Here is a 16,228-nt window from a genome sequence, read left to right as displayed (position 1 = left end):
TGTCGTTATGAACGCATGTATTTTATACGTGTGATTCTTGCTTAATTGTAGATTTTTTGATGCTCTAATTGTTCCAATAAATGCAAGTGGGAACTCCTCTTCATCTTGGATCCTGTGTTCTTTTGACATGACTACATTTTTCTGATATTTCCCTTGCTCTTTGGCAAAACAAGATGTCCCAGGCTCATTTTGTACATTTCCTGTTACTCACGTGTAAATAATTATTTCTTCAAGGAGGATTGGCTTCTTTTGGTAAGAAATGATTTTAGAGACCACAATCTGGATATAAGATATACTCATTGCTACTCTGTTACCATTGCTGTTTTGTCTTTTCAGTGGACAAAGCTAGGAAATATTTATATTTTAGAAAGAGAAAAATAAAGAAATAAATCATAAGTTCATAATGTTTCTGTAAATATTGTAATTCCCCAACTGTCTTACACAAAAAGTAGCATACTATATACAATGTTCTACACTTTGCTTTTTTGACATCAATATATCCAAGATGTTATTCTTAATCATTATTTAGAAATCTATCTCATTGAATAGTATTCCACTTAATTTTATTTAAAATAAACTTTTTTCCAGCTTTCCATTTTATAGCTCCACTATAATTTATTCAACTGGTCCCTTAGTGGTGGACATTTCCTACCCTTCCCCCCCCCCCAGTCTTTTATTACACATAGTGTTGCAGTGAATGTCATTTTGTACTTTTGCTGGTATATTTTTGGATTGGATTCCTAGACATGAGATTACTGAGTCAAATAGTGAATACACACGTAATTTTATTACACATTGCTCAATTTCCCTCTATAGAGGTTATGTAATTTTGTCTGTATTGTTTCTGTGGCTTTAAAAGAAATAAGATTTACTTGCAACTAGCAGTAAAAAAGCCCTAGAGATCTAATGCACAGTATAGTGAATATAGAGAAAAATATTGTATTATAATCATCAAACTTATTTAGAGATTAGATTTTAATTATTCCAACCACAAAAAATAATAATTATGTGATTTGATAGAGGTGTTAACTACCATTACAATCATAATCATATTACAATATATAAATGTATCAAGTCAACATGTTGTACACCTTAAACTTACATAATTTCTATGTCAAATATATTTCAATAAAAATAATAAAAATCTTAAAAATAAATAAAAAAGGAGCAAGATTTTTGAAAAATAATAAAAATGTGATTAGAATTTTAAGTACCAGTTTTGTACAATATAACAAGATCTACTCTTTCCACCCTTCAAAATTGAAGGAGACACTTAGGACAAATACAAGAAGTCAAATACCGCACTTTGATGAGTAATATTGGAGAATGTGTTCTTCATTGTGCTTCTAAGCTCAGCCCTGGGGCCATGCTATATCTCACCTCCAGCACTGGACTCAGATTTGGGGATTCCAGGATTTTCTTAAAAGGCTGGGGTAAGATAGGTGGCTGGCCAAACACTGTGCCAACATGCAGGAAGCTGATCAGAACTCACATTATGGAGCAGATAGGTAAAGAATCAAAAGTGTAAGTCAGATGGAGCAGCAGTCTGAAGGGGTACAGTCAGAGCTGCTGAAGACTGAAGGAAGCTAAGAAACAGACTACTGCAGGCAATATGTGCTAAAAACTGGAGAAATGGCTGATTAGGATATGATATAGTGTAACCTATATCTCTGCTGTTATCCCCTACAAACATGACTTTGCTTTCTCTGTGAGCCTTTTCTTTCTTTCAGCCAGAGAAGGGCCCAGACCATTGGAATCACATGTATGCCTTGAGCTCCTCCATTTTCTGCCCCTTCCACACTACTAGGCCTGCTGCTTCCCTCACTAGGGCTGGCATAACCTGGAAGCCTGTGGTGGGTCTCAATGAGCCCATTCCACAGTTCCCTGGTTGCTGGTATGTCTATGGGACTGCATGGTGCAAGGCCTTATTGTGCTACAGTGGTAAGCAGGGGCTGCTGAGCTGGCCACCTTCATCATGAATGGGCCAGCAGGTTGGCTATTGCTGCATTTACGGCAGCTTGGCATCGTTCAAATGGGGTGAGAAGAGCCCACCTGACCAGCTCTCAAACCTAAGGGCCCTGATGCTAAGTGGACTTGCCATTTTCCCTTTCTCATGAGCCCAGTGAAGACTCACAAACCACCAGTAGGACATCAGAGGCCTGGACACAGTAGGTGTCAGATACCTCATTGTTGAAGGTAGGTATATTCTGAATGGGGACAGATATAGAAGCAGAAAGTATCCATAAGCAAGTTTAAGGTACTTAATGTTTTTGTGCCTCAGTTTCCTCATTCGTATAGTGAGAATAATATTAGTACCTACCTTGTCAGAGTGTTCTGAGGTTTAAATAACTTAGTAAAGTACTTTTAAAATAGTGCCTGGGATATCATAAGCAATCAATAAATGTTAGTTACTATTTTTTATTAGATTATAATTACTGTATATAAATAATAAATCATATCATGTCATTCCCTTGCTAACTCCTCTAACTGATCCCCATCACAACTGAGATAATATTCAAATCCTATATAGTGGTCTACAAGGTTCCAGGTGATCTGGTCCCTGCCTGCATATCTATTCTCATCTTCACCTTGTATCACGCTCCTTCTTCTTGGTAACCAAATTCAAGCCATTCTGGCCTTATTTTCATTTTTTAAAATCATCCAGTTCCTTTTTTGTCTCAGGACCTTTGCACTTGCTCTAAATTTTTATAATCAGAAAAACAAACAAACAAACAAACAAAGCCAGACACTAATATCCAGAATCCACAAATAGAAGTTTGCAAATCTTGACTACATGATAATAGTAATCATCATATGGCAAAAAATAAATAAGTAAATAAAATACAACTATCAAATGATAAATGGAAATATTTATTTATTTACTTACTTATTTATACTAGAATATGACAGACAAAGGACTAATAGCTTAGAAGTTAAGATTCCAAGCTCTATATTCCAACTGCTGGGCTTGAATCTCAGGTCCATCATTTACTAGCTGTGTGATCTTGAGTGTCATTCTGCCTCTCTGTGCCTCAATTTCCTCACCTGTAAAATGGGGATAACAGAACCTACTTCTAAAAATTGTAGTGAGGGTTAAACATATTTAATAAAACAACTCTTGGCATACTTCAAGTGCCATATAAGGGTTACTCTTAGTATTGTTAATAAGAAGCCAAAAGAAAAATAGGCAAAGAATGTGAATAGCAATTTACAAAAAAGGGTAATACAAAATGGCCAGTCAACATATGAAAATATGGTTGACTTCACTCATAATGAAAAGCATGCATTTTTTTGTTTCACAAATATTTAAATATGTATTGTGCCAAAGAGGCATTGGGAATAGAATAGTGAACATCTTACTCTCATGGAATTTATATTATAGTAATTTTTACATGTGTCTTTGTGTGGGTGTAATATTTTGTATATCATGCGGTGATAGTGCTTTGATGAAAAAATAAAGCAGAAATGGAATCTTATTCTATACAGAGGCCAAAGAAGGACTCTGCGATAAGGTGACATTTAAGCAGCAATCTGAAGTGAGGGAGAAAACTATGAGGATTTCTAGGGGAAGAGCTTGAAAGTGGGAGATAGCTTATCTTATTCAAGAAGCAGCACTAAATCTAGTTGTTTGAGGCAAGGCTGAGTTAATAAGAAGTGAGGTCTAAGAGACCAAGGCCAGATTCTGGAGGGCTTTAAAGGCCAGGATAAGAACTTCAGACTTCACTAGGAATGAAATAGAAAGGCTGTTGTCACTTAGGCATTGTAGTCAGCTACATATAACTGGACTACAAATAACAAAGGCTCAAACAGGATGATGTTTCCAGTGTTATATTGATCCTAAGAAACTATTGACTGTAAGACACACCATCATTTTATGTACCACCAAAAAAGAAAAAGATGCTGCAAATATAACCATTAAACTGTCTTCCAGTGATTTCAGAGATGTTGAAACATGACAAGATGTACCTCCTAAAATTGGTAAAATATGGCATTTTTTTCTCATGTAAGAATAGGTCAAGGGGCAATCAGTTTTTTGGTTGTAAGATGGCTACTCACCTATAGCCATTAAATCTTCATTTTTGGGAGGAAGAAGGAGAAAATAGGAAGGGGGAAAATGCGTTTTATTCTTCCATGTTAATTTGTAAAATTCTCCTCCCCAAAAGTCATTGGAGTTTTTATTGGCATTGCACTGGATGTGTAGGTCAACTTGGAGAGCACTGCCGGGTATCCAATATATAACTGCTAAGTTGTAGATCAATATGTATATTACAGTCTCATTTCTATTTCATAAAAGGATTCATGTAAAAACATGTTTGTATTTGCATAGAAACTTTCTCAAAGGATAAGTGAGAAACTATTAACAAGTGGTTATTTTTAGGGGAATAGAACTGAGTGTGATTGGTAGAGGAGAGAGGGGCTTTAACTTTTCATATTATGCCTTCTATACCATTTTTAAAACCACAAATATTGTATATATTACTTTTATAATAATAAATATAAACCCGCAACCTTAAAAGTGGAGTGTGCATTACCCAGGGGGTACAGGAAAACTTTCCATGAGGTAAATAAAGCACTTAGAGTTTTAAAGGGATCAATGTCTACATCCTCAAATTTCGTATTTTATATTTTCTAAAATTGATTTTCCAGAAAACACAGTGTGGTGGAGAAATCAAGCTGGTTCTCTTTTTTCCATCTTCCTTTTCACAACAGTCCTTTTTGCACTTTATGATAGAAAAGCATATCTTTTACTCATCTTGAATGTTTCCTGCATGCACTGCCCTGCAGTGTAAAATCCCCAGGGTACCAGAGAGAGAGTTCTAAACACTGCAGTCAATAATGAAGAAACAAACTGCTCTAACAGATGAATTGGGGATCAAATCCTTTTGCAACTTAGAAGGCTTCTGATAAAACTGAAGGAGAACCCAACGTTGCTGTCAGTTGATAAATCATGAAAAACAATTTTAAAGATATACCATATTATAATATTTCCCTATATATCTCCAAAGGAATTCAAAGACTTGAGTGACATTGCTAAAATAAAATGTCCATTCCCATCGACTTATTTATACAAATGAGGTTTCTGTGTGCTAACGTTTAACAATGCAAAAAGTAGGCAGAGAATTGATGCTGAATCTTGTCTAATTCTAGCAATAGGCAATATTTATCCATGGATACACCCACTAAATTAAAATGAGGACTTATCTATCTCTAATAATTCTTTTGTTTTGATGTTTAACAATTACCTTTCAAATTTTGTAATACATTTACAATGTTTTGATCCATTATATTCTAATACTATTTGTCATGATAACACAAGCAAGGGTAAATTTTTATTTACTTATTTTAGAGAGAGGAAGTGGGAGAGAGAGAGAGAGAAACATCAGTGGGTTGCCTCCCGCACACGCCCTGACTGGGAATCAAACCCACCACCTTTTGGTGTACAGGACGACACTCCAACCAACTGTCAGGGCAAGCAAGAGTAAATTTTTAAACAACACTAAGAGCTTTAGGTTCACAGGAACATTAAAAAGAATTTTAAAAAATATACATATTTTTTGTTGCAGGGAAATAGGATAATCAATAAAATCATTTCAAGTGAAAAAATATATATTATTGGGACAAAATTCTGTTAAAAGACTAGAATGGAGTTAAGAACTCAGAGAGAAAAGGGAAAATGTATAACTTCCAACTATCAAAGAAGAGTTTGGCTATAAATTTATGACTTGACAATGTCATTCAAGTCTTTGAATTCCTTTGGAGATATATGGGGGAAATATTATAATATGGTATATCTTTAAAATTGTTTTTCATGATTTATCAGCTGACAGCAACATTGGGTTTCTCCTTCAATTTTATCAGAAGCCATCTAATTTGCAAAAGGATTTGATGGTGGCTCTCAAATCACTAAGGTATTTAGGTTTCATTGGTTACATGTGAAATTGTGATGTAAGTTTTGTTTGTGAATGTCAATATTTTTCAGAAATCACATTATTTCCAGTTAACTGACATTTTTGATGCAAAATTTTAGATGTCACTATGTGTAGAGCACAATGTTAAAAATATTTTTAGAGAGTATTTTGATATAAACCAATAGTTTTATATAAACATACAAAACAAATATTCAAGGGAGTGTCATATACTCTTTTGCCACCTTGTGGTCAGAGTTATATTCATTCCCAGGTGCTGTGACTGCAATGGGGAGGGGTCTCTTTAGGTTGGCCCCTTCTGTCAGCCTTCGGTTAGGTCTTTGTGAGACAGAGATGGTGACATTTGCTCAGGACTGAATCCAGACCCATATAAGCACTAAGCATCAAAAAGATTAAATTAGCTAGGCCAGCATGGATCAGTGGTTGAACATTGACCTATGATCCAGGAGATCACAGTTCGATTCCCATGAGGGCACATGCCCGGGTTGCGGGCTGGATCCCCAGCGTGGGGCATGCAGGAGGCAGCTGATCAATGACTCTCTCATCATTGATGTTTTTCTCTCTCTCTCTCCCTCTCCCTTCCTGTCTCTGAAATCAATAAAAACATATTTTTAAAAAAAGATTAAGTTAGATAATGCTTCAGGGTTAGTTTAGCTATTTCCTCAAAATGAAAAAAAGTATATATATATATATATATATCCAAAATAGGTAATAAATTGTTTAAATAACCATTATTCCTGAAATCATATTCATGATCCCATATCTTTTAAGATCCAGTTCATTAACAAATTATATAGAAACATACACAATTGTCCAGTCAATTACATACTATATGTATTTTTCTCCCTGGTTATGTTATATTGTGCTGTTTTAGATACTATTTTTCAGACTTATTTTCTTCAAATCAAGACCCATAGTTAAAATAAAAAGGAACGGAAAAAGGAAAAAAAAAAAAAAAAAAGATTATGCTGGCACCCCCTACATGAGATTCAGAGCAAAAGCAACACACAATCAGGAAAGGAATGTAAAGAAGCTCAACAAAATTCTAACTTTTCCAAGGAGGACAACTGTTTAAAAAGAATATCAAACTGTTTCTGATATTTTTTCTTGATTCTTTTGTTTTTGGTGCCTCTTCTCTGCTGGTGACCTAGACACTTCCCAGGCCTGATTCTGGCCCTGGGCAAGTTTGTATGGTTCAGTACTGTGTCCACAGCTCATAATACAACACCTGGCTCTCAGTTGGAGCTGAGTAGACACTTGTTGAGTGAATGATGGTAGAGCTCCCCACTTCCAGAACATGCTGGACCAGAGGGCTTCTGCAGGAAGTTGATCAGTAAGGCAGCTGGGTTGCCATGGTGTTTTCAGTGGTAGATAGTCCCAGGTACACAGCCATCTCGTCTGATGTCTGTATTCCTGTGGAGGTGGGATGAGAGTACCTCCTGTCCCTCCAGCCCTCCATGACTTTTGTCATTTTTAGCAGCAACAGCAATAGCAGGAGCAGGAATCCTTCAGTGGGTGAGCTAGTTGCAGTTCCTCTGGTTTCAGGCCACGAAGGGCAGGGTTTATTGGAAAGATGCTGTGGTGCTTCAAGGAATTGAAGCAAGAGTTGGCTTAAGGAGGGGAGGCACCAGTGCAGCTCTGAGGACCTCAGCTCTATGGGAACCAGACATCCTATCCTCCTTAAGGGCTCCTGAATCCTGACAACCAATTTATACTGCTAACCCCTGGAGGCCTCAGCACCACTCCTCCCTGGAGGAAGGAGCCAGGTGGAGGGGTGATGTCCCATGCTAACCAAGAACTCTGCTAGGGTATCACTGAGCAGCAGCATAGTCCCACAATCCCGGCAGTGTATACTAGGTCAAGGCCAGCAATCACCAGGAATCAGGGACTGACTCTTCCTAGGACACACTCTCCCCTGATCCACCAGCACTGGCTATATACTTCTCCTCTGACCTCCATCCTAACGCCAGCCCTGAGCTGCCCTCCCTGGGACCAGCACTTGTGGCCGCTCCATGACATCCCCCAGTAAGCCCAAGACCTGAGCCATTTGTTCTGGGCTCAGGTCTGGTGCTGTTATCCATTGCCAGCAGCTCTCAGCGCAGGAGCTCCCAGAGGCCCTCAGACTCAGGCCTGCTCCCTCCCCGCTTGCACCTGCTAATGCTTGAGGGTCTTGGAGTGGGGTACCGTAGTTCTGGCCTCTCAGCCATAGGGGAGGTGCTAACTGTTGGCATGGCCTCGTTGTGCCTGGTCCCTCCCGCCGCCCCTGGGCTGCTCAGCATCTGCTGGGACAGAAGTACAGCTGCCAAATCCTCAGCCCACTCTCGGCCTTGGGAGTCCAGAGAAAGAGGAAAGGAGCGGGCGTAGCCTCTCCAGAACACCGATAAGATGAGCAAAGGGACGTGCCTCTTCAGTCCCAGCAGCCTTGGGAACTCTGCCCGTGGGAGTCTGAGGTCCAGGCCTGCCCCAGGATGGATCTGGAGCTTCATCCTTATTGGGTAGGGGGCAGAACCTGGGATGGGAAGGGAGCCTGAGACTGGCTCAGGGGGCAGGCTCAACCACAGAGAACATTTTCTATCACAGCTTCTGATTGAGCTCCCCAGGACCTGGTCTCTAAGGGGACATTTCACAGCCCCAGACACCTTCCTGGATTTAGTTATTTTGGTGTCCCCGTCTCCGCAGTGCTGGGGAAATCCGCCTGGACCGAGGGAAGGTCGAGGAGTGGGGAGGAGACGACGGAGGGGGTCAGAGCAGCGATTGGAGCTGAGAACTGGAAGCGCCTTAAAGAGACTGCGCGGTCCCCGCCCCCCTTCCCGCCAGCCTCAATGAATTAGAGCTGTGTTTCCCAAACTTGCCTGATCATAAGAATCCTCTTGGGCCCTAGTTAAAGATACAGGTTCCGGAGCACCTCCCTTAGAGATTCTGATTCAGTAGGTCTGCGGGTGGAGCCGAGGAATCTGTAATTTTAACACGCTTCCCACGTGATTCTCGGGAACAAGCAAGTTTGGGAAATATTGAATTAAAGGAAACCGGGCCTGGCTGCAGAAGCGGCCTCCGCTAGGAGGCTACGGCGGGAGGATCCCCGGGGGCGTCGCCTGCTTCCGCCGCCGCCTCTTTCAGTGAAAGTCCCTTTTGGGTCCAGCTGCCCCAGCCATCGCGCTCCCTCAGGCCGGGCGGGGGACACCCCAGGTCTGCGTGGCCCCCGCGCCGCCACGCCCAGTGGCCGCCCAAACCCTGCGAGCAGGGGGAGGAGCCGCCGCCAGTGGAAGCGGAGGAGGTAGAAGAGGCGGAGACGGCGGAGACGGCGGCGGAGAAGGCGGAGAGGAAGGTGGAGACAGAGGCGAAGGTGGAGGGGAAGGTGGAGGCGGCGGGGAAGGTGGAGGCGGCGGGGAAGGTGGACGCCGCCGGGAAGGTGGAGGCGGCGGGGAAGGTGGGCGCCGCCGGGAAGGTGGAGACGGAGGAGGGTCCAGGCCGCCGGGTTGAGCTCAAGCTGGAGCCTGAACCCGAGCCGGTACGGGAAGCAGAGCCAGAGCCGAAGGGGGAGCCGAAGCAGGAGCTGGAGGATGAGAACCCAGCGCAGAGCGGCGGCGGCAGCGGCAACAGCAACAGTGATGAGGTTCCTCCCCCCTCCCTTCCCTCCGATCTCCCGCGGCCCCCTGATCCCTCTCCTCGGCGCAGTCGTGCCCCCCGCCGCCGACCCCGGCCGCGGCCTCAGACCCGACTCCGTACCCCGCCGCAGCCTAGGCCACGGCCCCCGCCCCGGCCCCGGCCCCGGCGCGGCCCTGGGGGCGGATGCCTGGATGTGGATTTCACTGTGGGTCCACCAGGCTGTTCCCACGTGAACAGCTTTAAGGTGGGAGAGAACTGGAGGGAGGAACTGCGGGTGATCTACCAGTGCTTCGTGTGGTGTAGAACCCCAGAGACCAGGAAAAGCAAGGCAAAGTCGTGCATCTGCCATGTGTGCGGCACCCACCTGAACAGACTCCACTCTTGCCTTTCCTGTGTCTTCTTTGGCTGCTTCACGGAGAAACACATTCATGAGCACGCCGAGACAAAACAACACAACTTAGCTGTAGACCTTTACTATGGAGGTATATACTGCTTTATGTGTAAGGACTATGTATATGACAAAGACATTGAGCAAATTGCCAAAGAAGAGCAAGGAGAAGCTTTGAAGTTACAAGCCTCCACCTCAACCGAGGTTTCTCACCAGCAGTGTTCAGTGCCTGGCCTCGGTGAGAAATACCCAACCTGGGAGACAACCAAACCCGAGTTAGAACTGCTGGGACACAACCCGAGGAGAAGAAGGATCATCTCCAGCTTTACCATCGGTTTAAGAGGACTAATCAATCTTGGCAACACGTGCTTTATGAACTGCATCGTCCAGGCTCTTACCCACACTCCAATCTTGAGAGATTTCTTCCTCTCTGACAGGCACAGATGTGAAATGCCAAGTCCGGAGTTGTGTCTGGTCTGTGAAATGTCTTCACTTTTTCGGGAGTTGTATTCTGGAAACCCATCTCCTCATGTTCCTTATAAATTACTGCACCTGGTATGGATACATGCACGTCATTTAGCAGGGTACAGGCAACAGGATGCCCACGAGTTTCTCATTGCAGCGTTAGATGTTCTGCACCGGCACTGCAAAGGTGATGATGCCGGGAAGGCAGCCAACAATCCCAACCACTGTAACTGCATCATAGACCAAATCTTCACAGGTGGCCTACAGTCCGATGTCACCTGTCAAGCCTGTCATGGTGTCTCTACCACGATAGACCCATGCTGGGACATCAGTTTGGACTTGCCTGGTTCTTGCACCTCCTTCTGGCCCATGAGCCCAGGGAGAGAGAGCAATGTGAATGGGGAAAGCCACATACCAGGAACCACCACACTCACGGACTGCTTGCGAAGGTTTACAAGGCCAGAGCACCTAGGAAGCAGTGCCAAAATCAAATGTGGTAGTTGCCAAAGCTACCAGGAATCTACCAAACAGCTCACAATGAATAAATTACCTGTTGTTGCCTGTTTTCATTTCAAACGGTTTGAACACTCGGCTAAACAGAGGCGCAAGATCACTACATACATATCCTTTCCTCTGGAGCTGGATATGACACCATTTATGGCCTCAAGTAAAGAGAGCAGGATGAATGGACAGTTGCAGCTGCCAACCAGTAGTGGAAATGATGAGAATAAGTATTCCTTGTTTGCTGTGGTTAATCACCAAGGAACCTTGGAGAGTGGCCACTATACCAGCTTCATCCGGCACCACAAGGACCAGTGGTTCAAATGTGATGATGCTGTTATCACCAAGGCCAGTATTAAGGACGTTCTGGACAGTGAAGGGTATTTACTATTCTATCACAAACAGGTCCTGGAGCATGAGTCAGAAAAAGTGAAAGAAATGAATACACAAGCCTACTGAAGTGACACACAGATCTACCTGTAATAGAAGATGATGACACCTATACTACAACTGGCATAGAGATTTAAAGGACCTACTTGCACGGCCCATGGGCCTGTCAGAGTAAGAATTGAACAGTACCTAGTGTCTAAAAGGTCCTGATTGGAAGAGAAATAGGAGGAGCAGGAGAAGAGGCTCTAGTCTAAGCAGTCACTGAAAGGAAAAGTAGATGACAGGAATGCTCTGGTGAGGAAGGCAGGGAGATCCTGACACTGGTACATATCCTATATTCCTCCAAAAGATTGTGTGGGAAAGTGTGGGGTGGGAGGGGGGTGGCGTGTGGGGGGGGGTGTGTGCCCTTGTAACTGTAAAACATCTTTCTCCATGGGTGTTTCAGCTTCAACTGACCAATCGTAACAGTTATATGTTTGGGGGGGAAAAAAGAAAAGTTTATACAAATGTAGCCCATTACACATATGGGTATGAAAGCAGAAAAGTGGAGGAGGCAGGGATATCTCATTGACAAACACCTTTGCCAGTTTCTTTGTATTCGTGATTTTTTTGTGCTATTAAATGCAGTATTAAAAAAAGGAAAGCCCACGAGGGCTAGTGAAAAGAGAAGAAAGAAGGGGCTTGTATAAGGGGAGCAATAGCTCCAGTAGTAGAGAAGACAAGAAATACTGTTAAGCAACCAACACAGACAGTCCTCAGCTAAGAGTATTGTGTGTGAGTGTTTTTTAAAAAAGCTGTATGATATACTTGAGCAAATCAATGAACCTCTTTGCGATTGTTTTCTCATCTGTACAATGCAGATAATTCCTACCTTAAAGGGTTATTGTTAAAGATTAAATGATATAAAATGTGTCAAAGTATAAAGTAAAAGGGTTGGAACTTTGTAGGGGCTCAGTAAACGTTTGTTGGATCTAAAACTTTGGCCCAGGACCAGAATGCATCAGAGGTGAGTGTCAGTACTACCTGAGACCCATGAACAGAATGGGCACACATGGTGTTACATGCAGTTACACACACACACACACTCTTACAACTCCCTCTACAACATTGACTACTTGGAGTCCCAAGGCAAAGGACTCCACTATTGTTCTTGTGTAGAGGGCATCACAGTCAATGCCACACCCAGGATTGAGGGGAGAACCACAACTGTCCTCAAAAGTCATTATTCTCTCCATTTGGAATACTGTCATGTTGTTTTCATGACTCAGCACCCCAGTGATGGGACTCTTAGGGCCACTAGGCTGCCAGGCTTCCACATAAAGGTGTTTGGTGGTTTTTGCCTTCTATAAGTCTTATGGATGTATCTGTTATATTCACCTACAGGCATAGATCAGCACTAAAAAGCTCGCTGGCTCACCAGCCCAGGGATATCAATGGAGTGGCATGTTGGCCTCATCCCTGATTCTCACAGAGGGCAAAGCTAAGCCAAAACAGATGGGCTGCACCCAGGTTGGGGTAAGCACTGGTGGTTCCTTCTTCTCAGCGTGAGATACAAAAGTACCTATAACCTAGGAAATCCTGGGGGGAAACTAAATGTGCATCAGACTCATGGGGCTTGTATCTGTTGGCTCTGGTAAAAGGCTGGGCTCCCCCAGGGCTTCCCAAGTCTACTTCATGGTCAACTGGAAATATATATTTATTTAAGTGGTTGTGGGTACATCCCCAACTAGCTCATGGGCTTTTTAGGATAGGGATTGTGTCTCCTCTTGTACCCTGAGATGCATCCTCAGCCCCTAGCACTGTTCCTGACACATAGTAAGTAGATATTCAAAACATTTACTGGATGGGTGAATGAACCAATACACCTTTCATGACCAAATTTTTACCAGCACCCAGGTCCCATAATCCTCAGGAGAAAATGTAAAAAGTGTTATTTCAGGAATCTTTTGGGATAGGGGAGATCAAGAGATGAGTGGCCTTAGATGCCACTTGGCAACTTCATGCTAGGTATTTATTTGACTGCCTTTTGGGATATGTCTGGTAGCCCTGCCTGAGAAGACAGCCATGTCCTCACTTCTCATCTCTGCCACAGGAAGAGTTCAGTTAGACATGGGCCACCAGATTCTGACTGCTTGCACAGAAATGGCCTTTTACATTTTAAAAACATTTTTATTGGGAAGTAATTTTAAACTTACAGAAAAGTTGCAAAACTAAAAATAGTATAAAGAACATTGTATCCCCTTTACCAGATTTACCTATTGCTAATATTTTACTTTATAGTTTATATGTATGCCCCCGTGTGTGTGTGTGTGTGTGTGTGTATTTGGACCAGGACAATATGAGGGTAAATCACATACATTATAGCCCTTCATGCCTAAGTACTTCAGTGTGCATTTCCTAAAAATAGGCATTTATATTCTCTACATCTCAGTATAGTTAACTTCAGTAAATTTAACACTGATATAATACTATTATCTAATTTACCATTTTTACTCCAATTTCATCAGTTGAGATGATAATGTCCTTTATAGCCTTTCCCTTTCTATCACAGGATCTGGTCTATGTTGAGGTATTGCTTTTGAATTTATTGGGGTGACATTGGTTAATAAAATTACATAGGTTTCAGGTATACAATTCCAGAATACATCATCTGTATATTGTATTGTGTGTTCACCACCCCAAGCAAGGTATTGCTTATAGTTATGTCTCTTTAGTCTCCTTTAATCTGGAACATTTCCACAACCTTCATCTTGTATGGCATTAGCATTTTAACAGAACATTCTCATTTTAGGTTTGTCTGATCTAGAAATTGTCTTTTAAATACCCTGCACTCAGGAATAGTTCTAAGAGATGAATGGTGCAAGACTGCTGAAGCTGACCTCCCTGTCTCCTCTGGTGGAAGGCACAGACCACCAGAGGGAGCAGCTGTCCCTGACACTTCCTGATTGTAGCATGCACCTCCTCTGAAAAAAACCATTCATTGCCCCTCAGTAACAGGGAAGCCATTCAAGCCCAGCCCTATGCCTCTACCTGTTACTAACCCCCCAAACCGAGCCATGGAATGTAAAAGCAGCCAGAGTCTGCCTTCAGAACACACCACTGTGGGACACAGAGCGTTATGTATTCAGCATAATGTGTTACCTTGAATTCAAATGGAGGTTCAGGCATGTTTGAGCATGTCTGGCACATGGGTTTGCGCCTCTATAGTTATGGCCTTTAGGGGGATCAAGAAGTAACATCCTTGGCACCTTATCAACATTCCCATGGTGGACACAGCTGCAGTGGGTAGGGGCAGGGGAGGGGTAAGTACTTCTTAAGCAGCTTCATGGGCAGAGTACACGAAGATGGGGTCTAGAATTAGTAAGGAAGAACGTGGGAGATGCCAAAAACAGATTGGTTTGTCATCTACTGGGGGCTTTCAGATACCACTGGACTATTTTACATGAGGACTGGAATTCTGTGTGAATTCCAGACGTGGGCAAGAGCTGGCATAATTTAAGCTAATTCTTTAACTGAGACTGTCTACTTTCATAAGCTGGTAAGGTCAGGGAAACAGTTTACATGTAGGTTTATGATCTGGGCCCAGAAGGGCACAAGCAAAAGATGGGTGCTCATGACTTGGGCCTTATCCACCTATAGAGCTCAGAATGAGGGACCAAACAATAGGGTACTTCCCTTTCACTAGTGACACATGCTTCCTTTGGTTTCTTGGACTAACCAGGTTGAAAATCCAGAACCTTACCACCTCCCATATTCTGGAGTAACCAGATGCTGAAACTTACTCTGGCCTACAGTTCACATAGGTAACTGCCTCACTTCTTCCCCATCCATAGGGAATCCTGATCAGGGATGCCATCAACAAGAAACAGAGTGGCCCCCATACAATTCATATTGTCATCATGCAGTAGATCTGGTGCCAAGAACCTGTGTTTGCACCAAATATATATTTACACCTAGATATGAAGGCCCAGGTCCTTTGAAAGTGTGAAACCCAGCATCCATAGGAGTGTCATTATACACTTGAGTTTCCTCTGCAAGTGACCCAATACCATTTTCAAACTCTTGTGTTGAAATATATCAAATATAGTATATGAGACGTGCACATATAATAAGGGTACAACTTGATAAATTTCTAGAAAATAAACACATCCCTATAAATAATATCCAGATCAAGAAACAGAACATTACCCATAAGTCAGGCCCTGTCCTGCTTCCTTCCAGTCCATAGCCCCAAATGGTAATTTCTATCCTGACTTCTTCTACTGTAGATGAGCATTGCATTTTTTATGGCTTCTATAAATAGAATTGTTCAGTATGTATACTTTTATGCCTAGACTCTTTTGCTCAACATTATTTTGTGAGCTTCAGATATGAAGTCTTTTTGTCGAGAAAAATTATGAGAAGCATCACTATTTCTGCCTAATGAATTAAAAGTAAGAATCTCTCCTCTTCCTAGTGATTTCTGACATATTGAACCAATTCAAAGGGACTCAGGCCATTGCAAAGTTGGACTTCAAGGTGTCTATAATCTCACTTAGGTACAATAAAAAAGGTGGATGCTTGTTTTTAACAAACTCATAGACACAGACAACAGTATGATTACCAAAGGGGAAGGAGAGTAGGGGGAGGTAGAAGAGAATAAAGGGGGGATAAGTGGTAATGGAAGGAGACTTGACTTTGGGTGGTGAATACACAATACAATATACAGATGATGTATTATAGAATTGTACACTTGAAACCTATATAATTTTATTAATCAATGTTATCCCAATAAATTTAATTAAATAAAAAATCCACAAAAAGAAAATGGTTAATGGAAAAGATCCTTCCAGTTAAGTGTGGGATAATTTAAATAACCAGAAATATCAATTTTGGGCCATATTCTGTCCAATAATTTTGGACCCCAGCCCTGTTCCAACATCTGAATGGGATACTCTATTCTAATAAGTTC

The 16,228-nt window shown here is 42.3% G+C and overlaps 1 protein-coding gene across 1 annotated transcript; it reads left to right on the top strand.

Annotated features, from left to right (window-relative positions):
* Positions 1-9,012: 9,012 nt before the first annotated feature.
* USP27X (ubiquitin specific peptidase 27 X-linked) lies at positions 9,013-12,527 on the top strand. The gene has a single exon (XM_081125336.1). It carries the CDS (start codon positions 10,030-10,032, stop codon positions 11,344-11,346), a length of 1,317 nt encoding a protein of 438 aa, XP_080981462.1. The 5' UTR covers positions 9,013-10,029; the 3' UTR covers positions 11,347-12,527.
* The last annotated feature ends 3,701 nt before the right edge of the window (positions 12,528-16,228 follow it).

Source organism: Miniopterus schreibersii, assembly GCF_964146895.1.
Source record: "Miniopterus schreibersii genome assembly, chromosome: X".
NCBI lineage: Eukaryota > Metazoa > Chordata > Mammalia > Chiroptera > Miniopteridae > Miniopterus > Miniopterus schreibersii.
Note: the sequence above shows the minus strand (reverse complement) of the source record. Positions and strands in the feature narration are given on the sequence as shown.

Coding starts and splice junctions, on each gene's coding strand:
- USP27X (XM_081125336.1), top strand. CDS start 10,030: ATGTGTAAGGACTATGTATATGACAAAGACATTGAGCAAATTGCCAAA.